General features: G+C 39.9%; 1 protein-coding gene across 2 annotated transcripts in view; it reads right to left on the reverse strand.

Annotated features, from left to right (window-relative positions):
• The window catches only part of LOC125890262 (VIP36-like protein), a 114,307-nt gene extending 103,111 nt beyond the window's left edge, over positions 1 to 11,196 (reverse strand). For both annotated transcript variants that reach the window (XM_049578821.1, XM_049578820.1), the window contains exon 1: positions 10,946 to 11,196. In XM_049578821.1, coding sequence (XP_049434778.1) covers positions 10,946 to 11,150 — 205 coding nt within the window. In that variant the 5' untranslated portion in view covers positions 11,151 to 11,196. The remainder of the gene's footprint in view (positions 1 to 10,945) is intronic.
• Positions 11,197 to 25,411: the final 14,215 nt, after the last annotated feature.

The following is a 25,411-nucleotide window of genomic DNA, read 5'->3' on the forward strand; positions in this document are numbered from 1 at the left end:
CACTGTTGGGGATTTATTCAAAATTGAAGGCACACTGAACCAGCATGGCTACCACAGTATCCTGCAGCGACATGCCATCCCATCCGGTTTGCGTTTAGTTGGACGATCATTTATTTTTCAACAGGACAATGACCCCAAACACACCTCCAGGCTGTGTAAGGGCTATTTGACCAAGAAGGAGAGTGATGGAGTGCTGCGGCAGATGACCTGGCCTCCACAGTCACCGGACCTGAACCCAATCGAGATGGTTTGGGGTGAGCTGCACCGCAGAGTGAAGACAAAGGGGCCAACAAGTGCTAAACACCTCTGGGAACTCCTTCAAGACTGTTGGAAAACCATTTCAGGTGACTACCTCTTGAAGCTCATCGAGAGAATGCCAAGAGTGTGCAAAGCAGTAATCAGAGCAAAGGGTGGCTATTTTGAAGAAACTAGAATATAAAACATGTTTTCAGTTATTTCACCTTTTTTGTTAAGTACATAACTCCACGTGTTCATTCATAGTTTTGATGCCTTCAGTGAGAATCTACAATGTAAATAGTCATGAAAATAAAGAAAACGCATTGAATGAGAAGGTGTGTCCAAACTTTTGGCCTGTACTGTATATATATATATATATATATATATATATATATATATATAGTATATATATATATATATATATATATATATATAGCCTATATAGATAGATATAGATATACACACACATATATATCTACTGTTTTAACACAATATACACAATACAAAACATAGTATAGCATATTAATAAATTATTAATATATTTTACTAAAGAAAAAGCTCTATTGTTGATTGAGTTTATTTCTCACACACACCCACTCTCTTTTATACCCACAGCCATCAGACTTAATAATTCTTTGTTAAATAGATGATCTTACAGACTTCTTTGAAATTTTCTTTTCAGGGATTAGTAAAGTTATTCTTACTACACTGACTGCTGTGATCCCTCAAAAGTAGTAAAAAACATTTTCAGTATTTACATAAACACTGAAATTAATTTTGGTATTGGTAGCCTATTATAACTATGAAAATGGAACTGTGGTCAAGATAATTGGAAAAAAGATACAGAAGGATGAGAAGCAGGGGATATTTGCAGCACAGCTGGTGGAAAAGTGAATATGTGCACAAAGGTGTGCTGGGCAAGGCAAGGCAAGGCAAGTTTATTTGTATAGCACAATTCAACACAAGGTAATTCAAAGTGCTTTACAGAGACATTAAAAGCAACAAGACACAATTTAAAACAATAAAAACAGCCGATTGAAAAGGGAAATAGAGGACTTCCGGTTGGGCGAGCGAGGCGATGGCGGCGTAAGAAAACGGGCTCCCGACATTTTGAGTTAAAGTTACCCACTACAACTCGAATAGTTTTAAAACTTTTAAGTACAGGTCGTCATAGCATTGCGGGTCTCAAGGATGCCTAAATTAAAGCCAAAAAAGTCGACACAGTCGGTGTTATTTGAGCGAGACGAAGTTAGCCAGGAGCCCCCGGCTAGCAGCATAATGGAGGACAACGACACGCAATCGGACAACGACGAGGAGCTGGTGGAAGAAGCGGGCCTGGGTCTTATATTGAAAGAACTTAGGGAGTTTAGGAGAGATAGCAGTCAGCAGCTGAAAGAGATTCGAGAGGATATAAACAAAACTAACACAAGAATCGAGGAGGCTGAAAAAAGAATCGATACCGCCGAAACTCGGATACAAGTGACGGAAAAAGCGGTTACGGAGCTGCTGAGGCTACAGATTCACCTGGATGAAAAGCTGACGGATTTGGAGAGCCGCTCCAGGAGAGAGAACATCAGAATCCACGGAGTTAAAGAGGGGGCCGAGGAGGACTCTCCGTCGATGGTGGAATATGTGGAGCATTTGCTCCGGAGGGGTCTGGGGCTCCAGGACTCCTTTGAGCTGCAGGTGGAGAGAGCCCACCGCGCCTTGATGCCGAAGCCGCCATCGGGAGCTCCACCAAGGTCAATTGTGGCCAAATTGTCAAGTTACAGGATGAAAGAGGAGATACTGGCAGAAGCGGCAAAAGCGCGGTTTTAAACTTCACGAAAAAAGGGTTAATCTGGACAATGACTATGCGCCTGATGTGTTGAAAAAACGAAGCGAATATGCCGAGGCGAAGTCGGTGCTGAAGGAGAAGAAAATCAGATTTCAGACTCCGTTCCCGGCCCGGTTAAGAGTTTTTTACCCAGAGGGGACGGTTCTGTATGGATCAGCGGAGGAGGCGAACGGGGAGATGGCGAAGAGGGGGTTCCCAGTAGGGGTGTGCCAAAAAATCGATTCACATAAGAATCATGATTCTCATTTGCTACGATTCAGAATCGATATAAAATGTCCTAAAAATCGATTTTAAAAAATTAAAAAAAAATCCGCTGGCTGCCCGCCTCCATTTTGTAACTACGCAGAACGTCCTGGCGTCACCACGCAGCCGGTTCTGGAACGCACACATGCGCGGAAAGCACCAAAACAAAGAGGAAACTACAAAGATGGAGGAAAAGGAGATCCAACCAGCCCCGTCTTCGCTAAAGGCTAAAATTTGGCGTCATTTCGGTTTTTACCGAATGCCCGGAAACACCGAGCTGGACATGACGCACACAGTGTGCAAGCATTGCAAAACTAAGATCAAGCACTTCGGCAACACAACAAATGCGCGGGCTCATATTACGAGGCATCACCCGGAGATTAAAGACACGGAGCAGAGTCAGCCGCCAGCTGCAGACCAACGCACACTGCAGTGCTTCACGAAGCTCTCTGCCAGCTCCGAGCGGGCAAAAAAAATAACTCGGTCTATCGCCTGCTTCATCGCCAAAGACCTACGGCCTTACAGCGTGGTGGAGAACGAGGGGTTCATCTGCATGTTGCAGACAGCGGAGCCAAGGTACGCCATACCGTCCCGTAAGTTTTTCACTGAGACAGCTGTGCCACAGCTTTACCAAGAGACTAAAAGAAAGGTCGCCAGTGCCCTAACCAAAACGACCAGAGTGGCACTAACATGTGATGCATGGACATCAAAAGCAACCCAGTCTTTTGTGACATTCACCGCTCACTACATAACTGATACGTGGCTGCTCGAATCTCGTGTTTTGCAAACTCGTGTGATGCACGAGAGCCACACAGCCGTGAATGTCAATGCCATGTTTCACTCCGTTGCTGATGAATGGGAGCTGACGGTCCCGGATCTGGTGATTGTGACTGATAATGCTGCCAACATGCTCGCTACACAGATTGACAACTTGGCACACATTACATGTTTTGCCCATACTCTCAACCTGGCTGCTCAACGAGCTCTGAAGCTGACTACAGTGTCACGACTGCTTGGGAGGATCAGGCGAATCACTGGTTTCTTCCACCGCAGCGCCATCGCGAATCATGAACTGCAGGAGAAACAGAAACTTCTACAGTTACCGGTGCACAAACTGAAAACGGATGTCGCTACACGATGGAACAGCGCGCTGGACATGATCGAGCGATTCCTAGAGCAGCAGCCTGCTATTTGTGCCGCGCTGCTCTCCCCACAGGTGAGAAGATGTGGAAGTGACATCTGCACACTCAGCGACATGGACATTTCCACTGCTGAGGACATAGCATCGGCGCTGAAACCAATGAAAGATGCAACCCACATCATGTCAGAGGATTCTACGCCTACACTCTCAGTTATTGCTCCTTTGCATGCTCAGTTGCTGCACGACACAGAGGCAGCTGGCGTTGGTGCTGACACACCAGTTATTCGGGAAATCAAACTGGCAATCCATGAAGATCTGGCAAAAAGATACAGTTCTGCACAGGATAAGCGCATGCTTCACTCTGCTTCCTTTTTGGACCCCAGATTCAAGGCCCTGCCTTTCCTCACCAAGGAGGACCAGCTGGAAGTCCATGCCAATGTAGTTGCAGAGGCTGCAGCACTTGAGGTAAATTACCTGTTCTTGAACAATATATATTTTTGTAAACTGCGTAAGACATTTATACTTGTTAAAAATGGATAGTAATGTAGGTCAAAGTCAAATGATGCCATCTCATACACCCATCTTGCATGGTTGTATCTTTGCATTTTTTTTTTTTTACCATAAAATGAGGGACTGGTGTGATTATATTGTACATAATGACTGATATGATTGTTGATTTTTTTCTGTAGAGTCATGTGAACTCAGAGGAGGCTGAGGACAAGTCTGAGACACCACAGCCAGACCCAGAAGAAGGCCCTGCTCCAAAAAGAAGGCCCTCTGCACTGGTTACGCTATTGGGCAAGACATTTACTGAGGTCAGTGTTGTCCGTAGATCTGCCAGCACCAGAGCTGAAGAAGTATCTTGAAGCCCCTCCACTGTCTCTGTCAGAGAACCCCCTCAGCTGGTGGAGGACCCTTGGGACAGCTTTTCCTCTCTTGGCTAGACAGGCTAAACGCTACTTGTGTATCCCTGGCACTAGCGTTGCAGCTGAGAGAGTTTTCTCCACCGCTGGAGATATAGTGACAGCACAGCGAAGCAGTCTCACTCCAGCACATGTAGATCAGCTTCTTTTTCTACAAAAGAACCTGGATGTTGCACCTGCAAATGGACAGTAATCTTGGACACAGTTCATGTCCAGTTTTCTTTCATGATTTGTTGAAAATCATACAATCAGTTGCACAATTGTGAACAGTTCTATTGTTGCAAGAGGCACTTTGATGAAAAATTCAGAGGCAGCTAGCTTACGGGTACTATTTTTCATTTAAAAAGAAGCACTTTTATTTTCATAATTTGTTATTCTTTAAGCTACTGACTGAGAAATATTAATGTTTTTCATTTGTGCAACGGTTGTGTTCCACATGATATTTTTGGTACTGCAACGTTCCTGTGAAATGAAAATGCATCTTTTTCAACTGTACCATTTTTATTATACAGAAGCACTTTATTTTTGTTCCAACTTATTTTATAGCTAGCTACTTAAAGTAGCAGTTGAGGACCACACACTGTTTTTGGTAAAGGCACTTTCCTCAGAATTTAAAAGACAGCATGTTTAACTGCACTATTTTTTTAATAAAGAGGCACTTTTATTTTTGTTACTTAAGCAGTATGTGATATTGCTTTTATGTAACAGTTGCAACAATTCCATCTAAGCACGGATAAATGTTTAAAACTTAATAAATGTGAAAAAGACACTTTAATGTCTCCATTTGTCATTCTGTCTTGCAAAGCAGATGGGAGTAGATCATGATCAGAAATCAGATCAGAAATCATTATGAATAAAATCGTTATGAATCGAAAATCGATTTTAAATCGAATCGTGGCCCCAAAAATCGTAATCGAATCGAATCGTGAGATAGTAAAAGATTCCCACCCCTAGTTCCCAGTGTCAGTTATTAAACACCCAGAGTCTCTTTTGGAGCAGATACAGCGGTTCACGTGGCGCACGAGCAGGAGACCGGGGAACCGGGAGAGAACGGACAAAGTCGGGAGCTACAAAGAGAAGCTGCAGGCCTTTAGGCGCCCGGATCCGATGTGACTGTCAGAGAACTGTAAATCACGGTTTGGTGGAAAAAGGGGAGAGTTTCTGTTGTAATTAGGGGACGCCGGAGACCCGGCTCCCAGCAGAGGGAGGACAGACTGCAAACAAGAATTGTACATTATAAGAACATTTTATAGGCCATAACTAAGGACATAATGTAAATGTCGGGCCTTTGTTTTTCTTTTTGCCATGTAGATGGATGATCAATAGTATGCACAAACTGTTACAAGTGACTGAGGGCCCTCACACACCAGCTGGTGGGGGAGGCTCTCCCTCAAAGCCCTCTTGCCATGTGTGTTATTCCCCACTAAGGGGCGTGTTTTGCTGCTGTTCTTTGCAGCCTTTGGGGTGTTACCTGTGATAAATCTAACTAACAGTGGATATTTGTGTTGTTATGTAAAGGGCCCTTTTTTTTTCTTTTTTTCTCTTTACTGGACACTAAATGCAAGTAGTTAAAATAGTAACTTATAATGTGAATGGTCTAGTCAATCCTATTAAGAGAAGCAAGATTTTGACCAAACTGAAAAGAGACAAAGTTGAGGTGGCTTTTCTACAAGAAATGCATCTTTCTGATACAGAGCATGCTAAATTAAAAAGAATGGGCTTTAAGTATCAGTTCTCATCATCATATGCAGCTGGCCATAGGAGGGGGGTGGCAATATTAATTTCTAGTAAGATTAATTTTGAGCCCATTTTTGAAAAGAAGGACACAGAAGGGAGATACATTTTTTTGAGAGGGAATTTAAATGGATCATTGATAACTTTATTGAATATTTATGCTCCCCCTAATTCGGATTGGAGTTTTTTTAGACAAATATTTGATTTGATAATAGCAGAATCTCAAGGTGTCTTAATTTGCGGGGGGGATTTCAATATTAGATTAAGCCCTAAACTTGATTCTTCAAAAGTACATGTTACTCTGCCCAGTCAATTGAATAAAAGGATCAATTTGACAATGGAAGATATTGGTTTAATAGATGTCTGGAGAGAGTTAAATCCTTTGAAGAGAGACTATACATATTTTTCTAATCCACATTTGATATATTCAAGGATTGATTATTTTTTAATCTTTAGTAAAGATTTGCACAGGGTTGGTGACTGTAGCATGGGGATTATGGACCTTTCAGATCATAGCCCTCTTTATTTAGAACTATATCTCGAACAATATCAGAGAAACACCTTATGGAGATTAAACATTCATATATTGAATCATATGAAGGACCAAATTAATAAAGATTTTACTGAGTTTTTGGAACAGAATGACAATGGTGAGATTTCACCTCCAATATTGTGGGACACATGTAAAGCTGTGCTAAGAGATAAGATAATTGGATATACTTCTCATTTAAAGAAAGCTAAGCTAAAAGAATTAAATCAGCTGCAAGCAGAATTGAAACAGCTAGAACAAAAGCATAAAGATGCAAATGACAAGGAGATTAAAGAAGCACTTAGGAAGAAAAAGAATGAAATAAATGAGATATATACAAGAGATATACAAAAGAAGTTAATATTTACAAAACAGAAATATTATGAAGGGGGAGGGAAAGCCAGCAAATTGTTAGCTTATAGGCTGAAAAGGCAGCAAGCGGAGAATTCAATTTATAAAATTAAAAACCCGTTGACGAATGTAATACACCATAAATTGAAAGATATACAAAAGAGTTTTGAGATATACTTTCAAAAACTATACTCTCAACCTCATGTTGACAAAACAAAAATGGAAGAATTTTTTGAGAAGATTCTTCTTCCTAAACTGACGGTTGAACAGAGTAACCGACTTGCAGAGGAAGTAACAGAGAAAGAAATTAGCGCAGCCATAGCCCATCTTAAATCAGGGAAGGCCCCAGGCCCAGACGGGTTTCCGTCAGAGTGGTACAGGGTAATGGGGGTTTCGTTGATCCCTATGTTGCAGTCTACCTTTAATTGGGTCCTTAAGAGGAACATGATACCCCCCTCTTGGAGGGAAGCGGTAATTTCACTTATTCCAAAAGAAGGGAAGGATAAATCGGAATGTAGTAATTATAGACCGGTTAGCGTATTAAATCAGGACTATAAAATTTTTACACATATATTGGCCAAGCGAATAGAGGGACTGCTACCACAAATCATTAGCCTTGATCAAACCGGTTTTGTGCGTCAGAGACAAACCCAAGATAACATTAGACAGACTTTGCACGTAATAAGTCATATAACAGACAGTAATCTGTCAGCAGTATTAGTAGGGTTAGACGCAGAAAAAGCTTTTGATTGCGTAAATTGGTCTTTTCTGTTTAGAGTTTTGGAGGAATTTGGTTTTCACAATTCTTTTATTAAGACAATACGGGCTCTTTATGATAACCCAAGGGCAAGAATTAAAATTAATGGAGTAGTTTCAAACCCCTTTTCACTGGAACGCGGAACAAGGCAGGGCTGTCCAATTAGCCCCCTCTTATTCGCGATTTTTATTGAGCCCCTTAGTCAGTGGATTATTCAGAATAAAGACATTAAAGGAATATGTATGAAAGGAGGAGAACAAAAGATTTCCTTGTTTGCCGATGATATATTGTTACAGTTATCCAGCCCAGAACAATCTCTTGTACAGTTGTTTTCACTTTTGGAACAATACGGATCTTTTTCAGGATATAAGTTGAATGTTTCAAAAACACAAATTCTTACTTTTAATTACAGTCCCTCAGAAAATGTGAAGAAGAGGTATAACTTGAGATGGGAAGCTGAATCCATGAGATATCTGGGGGTAATTATACCTACAGACCTGTCAAAATTGTTTTCACTCAACTTTATCCCCCTGAACAACAAAATTAGGGAAGACATAAGGAGATGGGATTCAATACCTTTTCTTAATTTTGGATCTCGTACTGAATCAGTTAAAATGAGTATTCTGCCGAGAATGTTGTATCTCTTTCAATCCCTTCCACTAGATATATCTGATCAACAGTTTCAGGAGTGGGATAAACTTATTTCGAGATATATTTGGGAGGGGTGAAGACCAAGAATTAAATATCAGAGTTTACAATTAGCAAAAGATTGGGGGGGGGGGGGGGCTCCCATGTCTAAAAGATTATTATACTGCTGCTCAACTGAGACCGTTAATATGTTGGTGTAATCCAGAATACAGGGCTAGATGGAGGGAGATTGAGGGGGATATGACAGGGGAGTTTCCAATTCAAGCGGCAATAGGGGATAAGGGGTTGATGAATAAGTTAATGGGAATCTGGGAAACCCGTGGATTGTTTTGCCACTTAAGCTGTGGGACAGGGTTATAGCTCAAAATCATTTAAAGGAAGCGATAAAAGTTTTGAGGTGGTGTGCGTTTGATCCAGATTTTGTGCCTAAAAATTGGGATACAAGGTTTAAGGGATGGGTAACTCATGGTTTAACAGCATATTGCACTTTTTTGAGTAAGGGGTCAGTGAACAATTTTCAAAACCTAAAGGGACAATTCAGTTTGAATAATGATGATTTTTATAGATTTCTACAGGCCCGTCATTACATTGAGCAAATTAGGAAGAAGATCACACAAGAGCAATGGGATAACATTTTATTAAAAGTCTTTACAGATGCTTATGCTTCGGGCCCAAACCAAAAAACCATCTCAAAACTTTATAGGGGTTTACAACAAATGAAAGGTAGCTCACTGCATGTGAAACAGAAATGGGAGAAGGAAGGGAACCTAGTTCTAAATGCAGAAGACTGGGAACAGTTATGTGGGGTACAATGGAAAACTTCGAATTCAACACTTTGGAGAGAGTTCTGCTGGAAAAACCTTATTAGATTCTTTATAACGCCAGCTCAAAAAAGACACTACACCAACTCATCTGCATGTTGGAGACAGTGTGGATGCCTTGAGGCAAATCATTTTCACATATTCTGGTCTTGTCCAGTATTTGGTACCTTTTTGGCAGGAGGTCTATCAAATTTTACGAAAAATATTTCTGACGGACATTCCATTTACGTTTGTTTCTTTATATCTAGGGGCTCTACCACCAGATAATTTTTCCTCTAATGATAAATATCTATTTCAGATTCTTAGTGCTGCCTGTAGGAAAGCCATTACAAGGAAGTGGTTAAAACTAGAAAAACCTACGGTGGATGAGTGGATTGACATTATTTATAACATTTTTAAGATGGAAAGAATTACATTTGCCATAAGACTGCAACAAAGTGTATTTCTGAAGAGATGGGAAAGATGGATCATATATGTTACACTGGTGCGACCATCTTTTGTCTAATACTAAATTGTATGTCCCTTTTCTCCTATTCTTCCCCTTTTTACTTCATTTTTAATGTTTAAGGTTTTTTTTGTTTTTTTAAATATAGTGGAGGTGCACCCCAGCGTTCCTGTTCTACGAAGTTTAGTTCTTATATTGTATTAACAGATTGTCTTATAATATGGTGGATGGACCAAGCATTCATCTCTGTATTAGTTATATAGTCTTGGATATACTGTGGAGATTCAACTGTAATTTACGGATGAATGGATGAGAATGGTGAAATGTTATGTCAATGAACATGTGAACCATGTAAAATCCTAATAAAAAAGAGAATTGAAAAAAAAGGGAAATAGAAATTGAGAATGATAGTGATAATAATAAAATACAGTAACATAAAATAAAAACAGGCTCAATACATTGAACCGTCCGGATAAGAAAAGAAGTAGAATAATAAAAGGCATAAATCAGCAGTGTAGTTAAAAAGTACGAGCAGTAGAATACAGCAGGTAAGTATTTAATCTAAGAGTACACTTCAGTAAACAATAGTGTTTTTAGCCCCGATTTAAAAGGAGCTGACAGTTTGAGCAGACCTCAGATCTACATATTATTCTATACATAATATGCTATACTGTGTTTTGTATTGTGTATATGGTGTTTATACAGTATATAAATACTGTATACATACATACATACATATATACATATAAATATATATATATATATATATATATATATATATATATATATATATATATACATATATATACATATACATATACATATATATATATATATATATATATATACATATACATATATATATATATATATATATATATATCCCACTCTGGGGTTGAGGTGAATAAAAGCACTGTGTTGTCTTTAAACATCTTCTGTTGCGATGTAGATGTTGCACATATGTGGCAGTATTAAGGCCCATTTATGCTCAACGTTCAATACGGATACAGACGGAGCCGTCTGTCCGTGCTCCGCATTCATTTCTCTGTGACCGGAAAAGCCGGAAGCTAAACAAAGAATCAACTAGAGACGACGATAACCATTCAGGAAAGGAACGCAGCCTCCTATCGCTCTGGCGGTAGGAGGCTGCGACGAAATGGAGTGACGTCGAAGTTCGAAGGCTTCACGACGGCGTCACGGCAGCGACGTAGGTACGTTGTAGGTACGCCGCAGGACCATAAATCAGGCTTACGTGAACATTAGTTGACAGTAAACTTACCACGGTATGGCTTTGCCAGAGAATATTCCCGCTTCAAAAAGTCCTCCATAAAGTCCCGGTCGTCTGCCAATGACTGCCTCATCAAAATACACACGGTAACAAACAAACATGTTAATTCACGGATGTTTTTCCAATGAAACATTGGACATATGAACCAGAAAGTTCTCAATCGACCCGGGTATGGCTTAGTTACAGCGGCAACCATCTTTACACGCTTCTTCTTCTTCTTCTTCTTCTTCTTCTGCTTCTTCTTCTTTCTTTTTATGGCGGTTGGCAAACAACTTTTCAGGTGCATTACCGCCACCTTCTGGACTGGAGTGTGGAACAGAATATACTATGTATTAAATTTTTTAACAAGCCCTGTTGCTTCCAAAAACCTAAAAATCTCTCCAAATACAACATCCCCTGAGTTTCTCCTCAATAGATCTGCTACATTAAACGGTATCTTATTTCTCTTAAATGTTGCTTTGAGTGTGTTTCTCTGTGTTTGGTACTTTGGACACTGGAAGAGGATATGTTCCACAGTTTCACCTGACTCACAATGTTCACAATTTCCTGTTTCATGTTTCTGTGTGTATTATGAATAATGTGCTATTTAACCCCGTATGACCAAATCTCATGTGTGTTATGATGTCTTCTTTTTTGCTGCTCCTACGACATTCTCTCATTTCTCCAACATTCCTTTGTATATTGTAAAAATGTCGACCTCTGCTCTCTGTCCCATTGCTTCTGCCATTTCTTCTTCATCTCTGATTTTACTATACTTTTAATCTCGGCTTTTCTGTATGTTACAACCATTGATATTTGTTCTTTTCTTGTTGCACTCTTGGCATACTTATCGGCCAGTTCATTCCCCTCAAATTCTATATGTGCTGGAACCCAAATGAACTTGATCTCTGCTCCTGTTCTCTTTATTCCCTGTAATATATGTGCTATCTCGAATATTATATCTTGTCTTATATCTGACTGAATCTGTTTTATACTGACCAATGCACTACTGGAATCTGATGCTATAAGCGCTTTACCTGGTCTGACTTCATGTACCCAGTTCAATGCCATATGAATGGCCAGTGGCTCTCCTGTGTATATTGCTAAATCATCATTGACTCTTTTATTCAATACAATATTTAAATCTGGAACTACAAATGCTATTCTTACTCTGTTTTGTCCTGATTTGGATGCATCTGTATATACTTTAATAAACTGACTGTATTTTCTATTTATATATTTGTTCACTTCACTCACACTCACACTTTTCCCTTTTTCTTTCTTTAGTAATCTCAAATCGATAATTTCCTCTTCCAGTGTCCAAGGTGGGACAATAGAAAGTGGAACTGTTTTACTCATATTTTTATCAGCTATCCTACTTTCTTTAACTCGGTTTTCAATTCATCTTCTAACCGCTTCATCCTCTTGAGGGTCGCGGGGGGGCTGGAGCCTATCCCAGCTGACATCGGGCGAGAGGCAGGGTACACCCTGGACAGGTCGCCAGACTATCACAGGGCTGACACATAGAGACAAACAACCATTCACGCTCACATTCACACCTATGGACAATTTAGAGTTACCAATTAACCTAGTCCCCAATCGGCATGTCTTTGGACTGTGGGAGGAAGCCGGAGTGCCCGGAGAGAACCCACGCTGATAGAGAACATGCAAACTCCACATAGAAGGGCTCCCACGCCCGGGATCGAACCGGCAACCCTCTTGCTGTGAGGCGAGAGTGCTAACCACCACACCACCGTGCCGCCCCGGTTTCCAATTGTCCATCCAAAACTTTGTACCTTTCTTCTTTCTTTCTCTTGACATGGCTTTAAAATATTCTGAGCTGGATGGTTTTCTCCATGTCCCCTTAAATGTGCCCAATATATCAATGATATTTGCTCTCTTCTGATTTCTAGAGGCATTTCACCCATCTCTACTTGCAAGGCTGACACTGGAGTGGTTTTCTTTGCACCACAACACACTCGTAGTGCTTGATACTGTATGCTATCCAGTTTTTTTAACATTGTTTTTGATGCAGATTCATATACTATGCAATGTGCTCACCAATCTCTTCCTTTCAAACACCTAATAATATTCAATATCTTTTTACACTTTCCTACTACTTTTTCAATATGTGTTTTCCAAGTAATCCTTTTGTCAAACCACATCCCTAAATACTTAAAACAATCCACTATTTCTAAATCTTGCTCATATAACTTAAGATTGATTTGATTTTGTATTCTCTTTTTGGTGAAGACAACCACTTTTGTTTTGTTAACTGAAAATCTAAAGCCCCATTTCAATGCCCAAGCTTCTACCTTTCCAATAGCCTCCTGCAATTTCCCAACAATAAATGCAATATTTCGCCCCCTTTTCCACATAGCCCCATCATCTGCAAATAACAAAACACCAATAGAAATGCATACGTTACTAAGTATGTCATTTATCATGATTGAAAATAAAATCGGACTAATAATACTACTTTGAGGTGTTCCATTCTCAACTTTGTAGTTTTCACTCAAGTTTTTACCCACCCTTATTGATATCTTCCTGTTAGTTAGAAAATTCTTGATCCATCTAAATATTTTCCCTCTTATTCCCATATGATATAATTTAATAAGCACCCCCTCCTTCCACATCATATCGTACGCTTTTTCCACATCGAAAAACACAGCCACTATACTTTCTTTATTTACATGGGCTCTCCTTATCTCGTGCTCTAAGCATAAAGCAGGATCTACCATGCTCCTTCCTTTTCTGAATCCACTTTGATAGCATTTTAATTCTCCCCTTGTTTCTAAATAGTAATTCAACCTTTCATTAATAATTTTTTCCATAGTTTTGCCCATATGAGATGTTAGAGCTATTGGCCTGTAGCTCTCTGGCAAACTCGAGTCCTTACCTGGCTTACAAATAGGAACAATTATAGATTCTTTCCATTGAATAGGTAAGTTCCCCTCTTCCCATATCTTATTGTACAATTTCAATAACACCTCTTTACTTTGATCACTAAGATTATCTAACATACAATAGTTTATTTCATCTTTTCCTGGAGTTGTTTTTCCAGTTTTTTTTAAAGCATTATTTAGTTCTGTCACTGAAAACTCCATATTAATTACATTTCTGTATTCTTCTTCACCCTGTATCATTTCAATATTTTCTAATACTGTATTTTCCCTGCCTTCTTTCTCTTTGTTACTCAAATTTTCTGTACTGTGTACCTTAGCAAAGGTTTGTGCTAATAGCTCCACTTTTTCCTTGTCCTCTATTATAAAGTTCCTGTCATTTTTCATTACTGGATATCCGTATTCTTTCCTATTACCTGACATTCTTTTGATCATACCCCACACTCTTTCCAACGGTGTACTCCTACCAAGTGACTCACAATACTTTCTCCAATACTCTCTTTTTGTTCTTTTTATTACTCTCCTCACTGTTGCCTGTTGTTTCTTATAATTTATTAAATTCTGAAAACTAAGAGCTTTTTTCAATACCTTAAAGGACTTGTTTCAAGCTTTTATTGCCTCAGTACATTCATTTGTCCACCATGGTACTAATCTTTTCTTTTTATTCCCACTGCTTCTTGGAATAGACTCCTTTGCTGCCTCAATTATATTTTTGCAAATTTCATTGTTCAGTTCATTAATTGACATATTTACATTTATCATTCTCATTTTACCCTCACTCAATATTCTGAACTTATCCCAGTTTGCGCCCTCAAATTTCCATCTCCCCTCTCTCTTGCTCTGATCAATGACACTTTCCATTCCTATACTTATACATCTTTACACTCCTTACAGTCACGTGATTAAAAAAGACCAACCTCACTCTACTTCCGGTTATTACTTTCCAAATTAAAAGCTCTGACAAACTTGATAACAGGCGTTTAAGTCAAACAGTGTATTCAGAATTACCTTAATGGGTAATTCCCAGCATTCGATGCCATTTGAGTCTCCATGACATAGCATTTTGTGTAAAAATGGGCCTACACTTCTTTCTAAAAGCTTGTCTTTCATTGTTAACCCACTTCTGCCATATAACAGAATTATTGTAAGATAAGATAAGATACACATTTATTGATCCCACAATTGAGAAATTCCAGTGTTACAGCAGTCAAGTGTAAAGAGTCAAATTAAAGATTTCAATATTTAAAAAACTTAAAAAAAAAACTAGGTATGCAGAAAAAAGTACAAAAATACAAGAAACAGCAATAAATAATAATAATAATAATAATAATAATGATAATGAGCAGTGGATAAAAAGTGAGCAATGGATTAAAGTGAACATATTTAGTGCAAGTGAATATTGAATGTGCAAATAAACAACAACATAGGGGTCTACTGTGAGCAGTGTTGGTTATGTAGCCTGACAGCAGCAGGCAGGAAGGACCTGTGATAGCGTTCCTTCACACACTTTGGGTGAATCAGTCTATCGCTGAAGGAGCTCTCCAGAGCTTCTATCTCCTCCTGCAGAGGATAGGAGTCATTAGTCCTCAGAGATGACAGCTTGGCTGTCATCCTCCTTTCTCCCACCACCTGCACAGAGTCCAGAGAGCATCCTACCCAGTCTCTTCCTATCTGCAGCCAAGACGCTGCTGCCCCAGCAGACCACTCCGTAAAAGATGGCTGATGCCACCACAGTGTCAAAGAAGGTCTTCAGGAGCGCCCCCTGCACTCCAAAAGACCTTAGCCGGCTCAGCAGGTAGACTCTGCTTTGGCCTTTCCTGTACAGTGCTGTTATGTGGTTAGTCCAGTCCAGTTTATTGTTAAGATGAACACCCAGGTACTTATAAGATGTCACCATCTCAATGTCCTTTCCCTGGATGTTCACAGCTCTTTGGTTTTCCCTGCGCTGATCTGAAGGTGGTTCCTCAGGCACCAGTCCACAAAGTCCTGGTTCAGTTCTCTACACTCCCTGTCGTCCCCATCTGTGATGAGGCCAACGATGGCAGAGTCGTCAGAGAACTTCTGCAGATGACAGGCGGGGGTGTGGTATGAAAAGTCTGCAGTGTAGAGGGTGAAGAAGAACGGTGCCAGCACTGTCCCCTGTGGGGTCCCCGTACTGCAGACAACCAAGTCCGATACACAGTCCTGGGTCCTGACATACTGCGGCCAGTCCGTGAGGTAGTCCAGGATCCAGGATGTGAGGTGATTAGCCACCCCTATGTGCTCCAGTTTGTCCCTCAGAAGCGCAGGCTGTATGGTGTTGAAAGCGCTGGAGAAATCAAAGAACATGATTCTCACAGAGCTTCCGGGCTTCTCCAGGTGAGAAAGAGCTCTATGCAGGAGGAAGATGACGGCGTCATCCACCCCAGTGCCAGGCTGGTAGGCAAACTGCAGTGGGTCTATTGAGGGACCTAGGACCTAGACCTAGGAAGGTGAGGATTAGGGGGGTTGCAGCCGTGATGTCTGGGACAAGGGAGGGACAGACTGATCAAATCTACTGAAGAACAGATTCAGATCATTCACCAGGGATTCATTAAAAAATAAAATAATGTGAAACGGCCATGTTCCTAGTTATGTTTGCCCAACTTAAATTATAAATGTAAGTAATAGAAATCAAACAAATTATACAATTTTAATTATTGTTGTATAGCCTTATTTATAATATTCCTAACCAAATGTTATTTTTGTTAGACGTTTTTAATGCTGACATTTAAACTATATATATATATATGTTGTGTCCCTGAGACACATTGCTCACTTTTTATCCACTGCTCATTATTATTATTATTATTATTGTTATTATTATTATTTATTGCTGTTTCTTGTATTTTTTGTACTTTTTTTGCATGCCTAGTTTTTTAAGTTTTTAAATACTGAAATCTTTAATCTGACTTTTTCGCCTTGACTGCTGTAACACTGGAATTTCTCGATTGTGGGATCAATAAAGGTGTATCTTATCTTATCTTATCTTATGCCTGTCCCCCCTCTTCCTCTGATGCAAGTCCCCCTGACCATGCCCCATGACTATTCCTTGTCCATCACATGACTCAGAGAGTAGCATACATTTCTGGCAGGAAAATCCATATATATATACTTAGTGGAGCAAAAACTACATCATTGGCCTCTCTAATGTAGTGGAGTAGAATTATGATGCTGTACATATATAAAATTGGACTAGCTGTGATTGCAATCCTTTCTTAAAATGTTTTCACAGCTGTCCGGGTCAACTGTCCTTCATATTCATACATTGTAGAGGACTATAAGTACCTGGGGGTACACACTGACAATAAACTGGACTGGGCTAAGAACACTAATGCTCTCAACAGGAAGGGCCAGAGCCGTCTCTATTTTCTGAGGCGACTGAGGTCCTTCAACATCTGCCAGACTATGCTCAGGATTTTCTATGAGTCTGTGGTGGCCAGTGCTATCCTCTATGCTGTTGTGTGCTGGGGCAGCAGGCTGAGGGTGGCGGACGCCAACAGACTCAACAAACTAATCCACAAGGCCAGTGACGTCGTGGGAAAGGAGTGTGACTCTCTGATGGTGGTGTCAGAGAGGAGGATGCTGTCTAAGCTACGAACTATCTTGGACAATGTCTCACACCCACTCCACCACGTGCTGGTCAGGCACAAGAGTACTTTCAGTGGGAGACTCATACCACCAAGATGTACCACTGAGCGCCACAGGAAATCATTCCTGCCTGTGACCATCAAACTGTACAACTCCGCCCTCTGAGTAGCCCTGAGATTTTTTCACACGCTGCAATAATATAATGTAACTTGTGCAATAACCCCATTTCACCCTGACTGTATATATTCTGTTTGTGTAAATAATCTTGTTCAGCTTACAATATATATATATATATATATGTATATATATATATATATATATATATATATATATTTACGTTTATGTTTGTTCATAATTCCTGTTTATTTAACTATATATTTGTAAATACTATTGTTTAAATTTCTTATATTTTTCACGTACGTTTCCTCTCTTGCAAGGAGCACCTGTAACATAAATAATTTCCCCTCGGGGATCAATAAAGTATTTCTGATTCTAATTCTGATACATTTGGAACCCATTTCAGTGTTTCAGTGTTTTGAACTGTACATTGAACTAAACATTGGAACATTTCTTCTTCACCATCTTCACCACCCTGGGTACGCAGATATTTTTGTCTGCTTTTCACGTGGTTGATGCAACATATTTTCTGATACATGCTCTTTCATCTGTGTGCGCACGTGTCTGTGTGTGCGCTAGGGCTGGGTATTGCCACTAATTTCCCAATTCACTACTAACTAATAGTGTAACATTTACAAGGAATTATTTTTTTTAAAAAAATAAATTCACAACAGGAATAAAAATAAATATTTTATAACTAAATGTTTCTAGAGCAGCAACGGTAACATTAAAACAGCAAAGTCACAATATTAACTTATATCTCACTGGAAACAAATCAAAAATGTCAACAAAAATCATATTTCTGACATCACAATATTGAGTAACGTTTGAAAAGAATAAAGAACACAGACATCCGTCAGTAGGCCTATCAGTCCTCCTGTCCTCTCTGCTCCTCCCTCTGCTGCTCTGCCTGCGAGAGGGACCCCGCTGCAGACAAGACCAAGTGTACCGGTCTGCAGCCTGAAGTTAGGGGCGGGCTTACACGTCGATTTGTGATTGGTTGAAAGTCGAATATGGGCGGGGTTAAACGTCGATTGTGATTGGTTGACAGTCGAATCTTGGCGGGGTTAAACGTCGACTGTGATTGGTCGCTCGCAGCATAGACATATATACATATATATAGACATATGTATATATGTATATATGTCTATGGCTAGCAGTGTCTCGCCGTTTACTGCCGTTCACTTGTTTTTTTTTTTGTTTGGGTTTTTTTTTTTGTGTGTGTGTGTGTGTCGTTTTTTCAGAGTCGCAACAACCGAAATTTTAGTAAACTCAGAAACGTGACTTGGATGTCAAGCAGTTTGTCTGTGCCCTTCCTTCTGTGTTGTCCTCTCGTACAGTCTCCACCATGGTGCTGTGTGGGGATGTTCCAGTCGTTTAGAGAGAGAGGTACATCCATAATTTCTTCATTGACACAGAGATGAGAATTTTTTTTTCCGCTTAAGTCAGCAGGAGTAATCTGAGATTCACTACAGACTACAACAACAAAAATATGTAAGGTTATCATTCTCAAATACTGCATTAGCACATTTCCACAAACAAATACCACACTACTGGGAAGCTCACTGTTTGGTTTATCAAAAATAAGGAACACGGAAAGGCTTGCAAAACCCACAAAGTTGAGACTCAGGGTAAGGGGGTTGTTTCATTACGGGGTGAGTTCGGCTCCATTGCAACCCCCTGTTGTTCTTGTGCTGAAAGAGGGAAAAAAAGAAAGAGGAGAAATGGTTAGGCACATGTATATATGCCTGGGTCTGACGTTGCCTTGTGAGATAAGGCACAAGTATGACAAGTGGCATCAGTTTAATTGCATTTGTTTGAAGCTGTCTCATGGATATGTACTGAGTGTATACATGTTAAGTAAGTGTAAAGTGTTCCCGAATACTGTATGCATTTAACCACTATAGGATATGTCTGTGGGTAGACAAAAGTGAGTTGTGTGTGGGAAGTCACTGCAGGCACATTTTGGCGCGGACCAGTTTGCCAAGACCAAAAAGGGCAAGACAAAGCTTAGAGCAGATTTAATTCCCACCATTTTTGTGCATCATGCTGTGAGCACCCCTGCACCACAATGCACCCCTGGACCTGTAACATCATTATTATTGCCACTCCTGAACTGTAACATTAATGGTCCTCATCCTGCACCACTCCTGACATGAGGCACGCAGCATCACTGCAGTATAATTCCTTAAACTGTTTACTTATATTTCAGTATTGGGTGCTGTTGTAACTGATCAGCACACTGGAAACCAGCAGGTGGCTCTACCAGCTCTGGTGTATTAATTTGCACTTGTCATAGTGACTGACTGGCAAGCCAATTTGCTTTTGTTGTGCTAAACTCAGCATTTGCCTACTGTGTTTCATTTGACAGGCCGTCAAATATTCATCCCTATCTCATAAGTTATCAGACTTTGATCCTGTGTCTGGTCGTCCCTGTGTCCACAGTTATCTCTTTATTTGAAAAAGTCTAGGCTATTTAATTGTTTAATATCATCACACTGTTATTTATATAAGCAGGGGATTTTAATACAAAGTTGTAACCACTGTATGTGAATGCGTGAATCGGTCAGATCTGCACTCCAGAGGAGAGCCTTCATTAGACTATGTTACTAGGTTACTAGGTTACTCCTGCTGACTTAGGCCAAAAAAAAATTTCTCATCTCTGTGTCAGTGAAGAAATTGTGCATGCGTACCTCTCTCTCTAAACGATTGGAACATCCCCACACAGCACCATGGTGGAGACTGTACGAGAGGACAACACAGAAGGAAGGGCACAGACAAACTGCTTGACATCCAAGTCACGTTTCTGAGTTTATTAAAAATTAATTTGTTATAGTAAATAAGTACATAGTAAAAAGACAAAGATACATAAAATATATATGTCTTTAAACTGCTGCTGCTGCAACTAGCCCAGTGAACCATTGTGCTGTCACTTGACAGTCATTGGTAGTCACCTGTCGTCGGTCTCCTTCTGTCCCACTGAAAATAATTAAGATAACATTAGTTATAAATCATTAGAATTACATTATCAATAAATGTTAGGATGTGATTACTCTTGAGAACCATACAAGACTAAGGAGAGAATTGAAAACATAATTTAAAGCAATAAAAGCAACATGCTGTTTCACCAAGGTAAGGAAAGACTAACATATTTAAACGAGGCAGACAACAATTATGTTACATACACATTACACATAGTTATACTGTGTAATAATACATTTCTATCATATAATTATGCTATGTCATTAATATACTTGGGGAGGGGAGTTACGCTTCATGTGAAGACTGAACTTTATACATATATAAATACATATCCTCATCCACATCACTTATATTTAAACTGTGCACTGTGTACATATTGTGTAATATTCCTGTGTGCAATATTTTGCCACTTCCTGTGGGATATCTATACATTCCTATATTTTTACAGTAAAAATACTAACTTACACATCATGTGTATCACACTCATCCTGTGCAGCTATTAATCATGAGACAGTATCTGTTTCAGTGAAAGGTGTATATGGATTTTCTATTATTTTCATTATGTCTAATTTGTATTTAAAAAATATTGTATCCTTTTTCTATTGCCTCTGCTCTGAGCTCTGAGCTGCTGTAACGTGAATTTCCAAGGTTGGGATTAATAGAGTCTTACCTAACTGTAGTAAACTAACACTTATCCTCAAATATTAGTACATTTTACTTTAAAAACATAAAGATGTAACTGTTTATGGCATGCTACACATATATTATAAATCAATGTAGTTATTGACAGCTACTTACCAAAAATCGGAGTTCTGTCTCTCAGTATTATTTTTTATTATTTAAACGGCCCGCCAGTAACTTCCGGGAACTATACAAAGGCTATTCAAGAGAAGGCTGAGACACGGGGTCAAACATGGGGGGACTGCACATGCGCAGTAAAATCTGGTCTGCACTTCCTCAAAGGCTCAGTAGATGGCGTGAGACCGCGGAATAAGGGGGGTGTTTGTTTCATGGTCAATTTGTATTTTTGGTTACATTTGGGAATTTATGAATGAAAATGTTTGTTTTTGCAATAGAATTTAACTATTATGGCAAAACTGATAATCTGTGCTCTGGCTCAATAGCAAAATATATTGTGATAATATCTAGTGTTACACTGAAGGATGATTCTCAGAATCAAAACCAATGACAACAGCCTTAGTTCTTTACCAGAGGCATTAGTTAAGGTTAGCTATGGTTAGCTACTTTATTAAGGAAGAAAAACAAATTAAAATGATATTGAAAAAGGAGCTTATTGACACATTTTGACATATCCAGTATTCAAATATTCTCAGTTTCATTATTGTCTTGATGTCACACACCACAAAACATAGGAACAATTGCAGGACAAAAATGATTTATTTTGCATTTTCACACACAAACAGTCACCACACAAATAACAGATGAACTAAAAGTCTGAGGAAGAGCTTTGTGCTGGAAACATCACACAGCAAAACAAGAGGTATTTGATCTGGCTCCATTTTGTTGGTTCTGGGATATGTGCATGCATGTCATTTTCACAGCTTATCATTGGACTGTCACTGGTGGCCTGCGTTGTGGTGGAGAATGACAGAGATGCAATTCCGACAACTTCAGGCAGCTGCCGTCCAAAAGTCCAAGCAGACCACACCAAGCGCACTCCTTGATCGCCTGAGCGGACCCTGCGCTTTTTATCTAGCGCCCCTGCTGTCACCCTCCAGCATCGCAGCTCAAGTTACACTGCGGATGTGCAATCCCCCCATGTTTGACCCTGTGTCTCAGCCTTCTCTTGAGAAGGCTGAGACACAGGGTCAAACATGGAGGGATTGCACATGCGCAGTAAAATCTGGTCTGCACTTCCTCAAAGGCTCAGTAGATGGCGTGAGACCACGGAATAAGGGGGATGTACATGTCTATGTGTGCATGCATGTCATTTTCACAGCTTATTACTTGACTGTCACTGGTGGCCTGCGTTGTGGGTGAGAATGACAGAGATGCAATTCCGACAACTTCAGGCAGCCGCCATCCAAAAGTCCAAGCAGACCGCACCAAGCGCACTCCTTGATCGCCTGAGCGGATCCTGCGCACTTTATCCAGCGCCCCTGCTGTCACCCTCCAGCATTGCAGCTCAAGTTACACTGCGCATGTGCAATCCCCCATGTTTGACCCTGTGTCTCAACCTCCTCTTGAATAGCCTTGGAACTATACAAGGTCTACATGAGTCACGTGACGCACAAGCATTTTGGACTTCCGTTGTCGCGACCTCTGTATTTTTTTCCGACCTAAATGAATGTATAAAATGAAAATAAAAATAAACCATTTCATTTGTGATGTGAAAGTACGTGAGAGGACCGATGGAAGGTGATTGAGTGACTCTCTCTTCTCCATAACAATTATTTAAAAAAGAAAATTCTGGTACTCTTATTTGATCGACGCACTCACACGCGCTGTGTTTAGTGGGGCGACTCGAGCACCTGTCAGGCTGCCACTCAGACTGTCTGAAGCAGGCATGGACAGCAGTCAGCGATCGAGCCAGGTAACTGAATAAACTAAAATCATTTCAGTTTGGGCTGCTTGCTTGCTTCTTGTAATTCTTCTAACAAGAAGCAGTGGCTGGCTGTACTTGCATGAAGTAATGTTGCAATGAATGAATTGAATGAAACATATGAAACGTTAGCAAACGTTAGCTAGGTAACGTTAGCTTGCTATTTTAACCCTATGGGCCCGAACGACGCATCGTGCGTCCAAATTCACACTTGTTCTTCTCTATGGATTTTCTCCCCATGGTCCAATGTTTTCACAGTAACACAGAAATGCCACGCATATCACATGAAAGCGCAGGACCAGAGCTTTCCAGTGATACCACACACATCATTGTGCTGTCATCTCATCATGCTATAAATACAGATCAATTGTCTACAAAATAAAAACCTGACGAATTTCTTTACAATCCATTATACAGATCTTGTTATCAGTCACTTCATATAGTGAGGAATATCGTATCTTACCACGTCTTAGGCTTGCCTGTGTTTCTCCCTGTCTATCCACATTTGTAGTCCGGCTTTCAAGATGCAAATATCTCCATATTGTCCAGTTGACACTCCATCAAACTTTGTATGACAAGACCAGCGCACTTCACCTTTGCGCACCCAGACAACTAAATAAATCTTTTACTCCTGACTATGTGACATTGCCATTAATGTATTTCTAGTTAAAATATTGATTTTTTTTTTTGTTTTTTGTTTTTTGGTAGATTGGCTTATAAGGGTGATTTTGAAGGAGTAATTAAGTTAATCTTCTCATAAGTGGATGTAATATGTAGAGATACCATCTAGGCCATATGTGTCAAACTCAAGGCCCGCGGGCCAAATGTGGCCCGCCACGTCATTTTATGTGGCCCGCGAGAGCTTAAAAGGTCTGATTGTCTAAAAATAAATAGGTAAAAAGCGTGATTTGACCAAAAACTACATTTCCCACAATGCATGTCGAATATGTTACCCGCGAAGTGACGGCTTCCCGCCACTAGACGGCAGTGTTTCCACATCCTAACCCGTTTTGAACAAAGTTAATGTCATAACTTGTGTTTGATGTTATTTTTCTTTATTCACTTGGATAGTTTGATCCTTGATTGATGGAGTTATGTGGGTTTCATAACCTGACAAATTAAAAGGATTTATGTTATAACAGAGCAACAAGCAAACATATTTTTTTTCTATGCAACTGTAATATTTGTAACTTGAATAAGTAATAAATTCAAAGTTATTTAACATTAAGGAGTAGTTACATTTATTTTACATTACATTTAGTTACATTTATAAGTTACATTTGGCCCTTTGAGGGCAGCCATTATGCTGATGTGGCCCTTGGTGGAAATGAGTTTGACACCCCTGATCTAGGCTGTTTTTCTTCATTTCAAGTCTATATTTTGCTTTACAAAAACGTGAAAAAGCAGCTGTGGCCAAGCTATCATGAGGTGAGTAGCATTGAAAGCATAATTAATAGCGATATACTTCAGTTTGTCTGTGTGTTTTTGTATGCAAGGGGGTCTGCTGCGGTCTGCTGACAGTCCAAAATGGCGGTAGGACGAAACCATGGCCGAGTCTGTTGCTATGGGGCGTTCTATTGAGCTTCGCCTCTTGGTATCAATACTCTTTGATATAGCCAATCCATACAGGAAGTCCATACCGGAAGTTGTATACATATTGGAAGTCCATAACGGAAGTCAGTTTTTTGTTTTGTTTTTGTCCTCTAGAAGTCGGTAATTAAGTCTGTCTTTTTTTATATTATTTATTTTAGCAATACATTTACAAACTTTGAAGCAGTCAACAATTATAAATATATATATTTAAGCAATATCACACGAGAGGGAGTGATTTTATACTTGTATATCATCACAGCTGTGATTCGGTCAGAGGCATGAGGCTGCATGAAGTAGAAAATTCTCCGGCAAACACTCCAACTAAAAGCTTCCAGATACGTAAATGGGGGAAACCAAACGAGGAGTCCTCGTTGGAGACCACATTGACAGTCATTAACACCCTAGGCTCAAGATTTGACAGGCAAGAAAGAAAGCTGGAGGACATCGAGTCACAGATTAAAGCCAACAGTATGATGACTGGCAGCCTGACTACGGCGCTGGAGTTCAATGCAGCAGAAGTCAAAGAATGCAAAAGTAAAGTGGCGGATTTGGAAGAGAAAGTGGTTGTTCTAGAAAAAGAAAACACTGTCCTCAAAGAAAGATCCGGTGAACATGACAGATACAGCAGGCAATGGAATCTGAGAGTAAAAGGCATGAAAGAAATGGAAAATGAAAACACAGGGGAGGAGGTGATAAACCTACTCAAGAAGA

This window comes from Epinephelus fuscoguttatus, linkage group LG6 (assembly GCF_011397635.1).
Source record: "Epinephelus fuscoguttatus linkage group LG6, E.fuscoguttatus.final_Chr_v1".
Lineage (NCBI taxonomy): Eukaryota > Metazoa > Chordata > Actinopteri > Perciformes > Serranidae > Epinephelus > Epinephelus fuscoguttatus.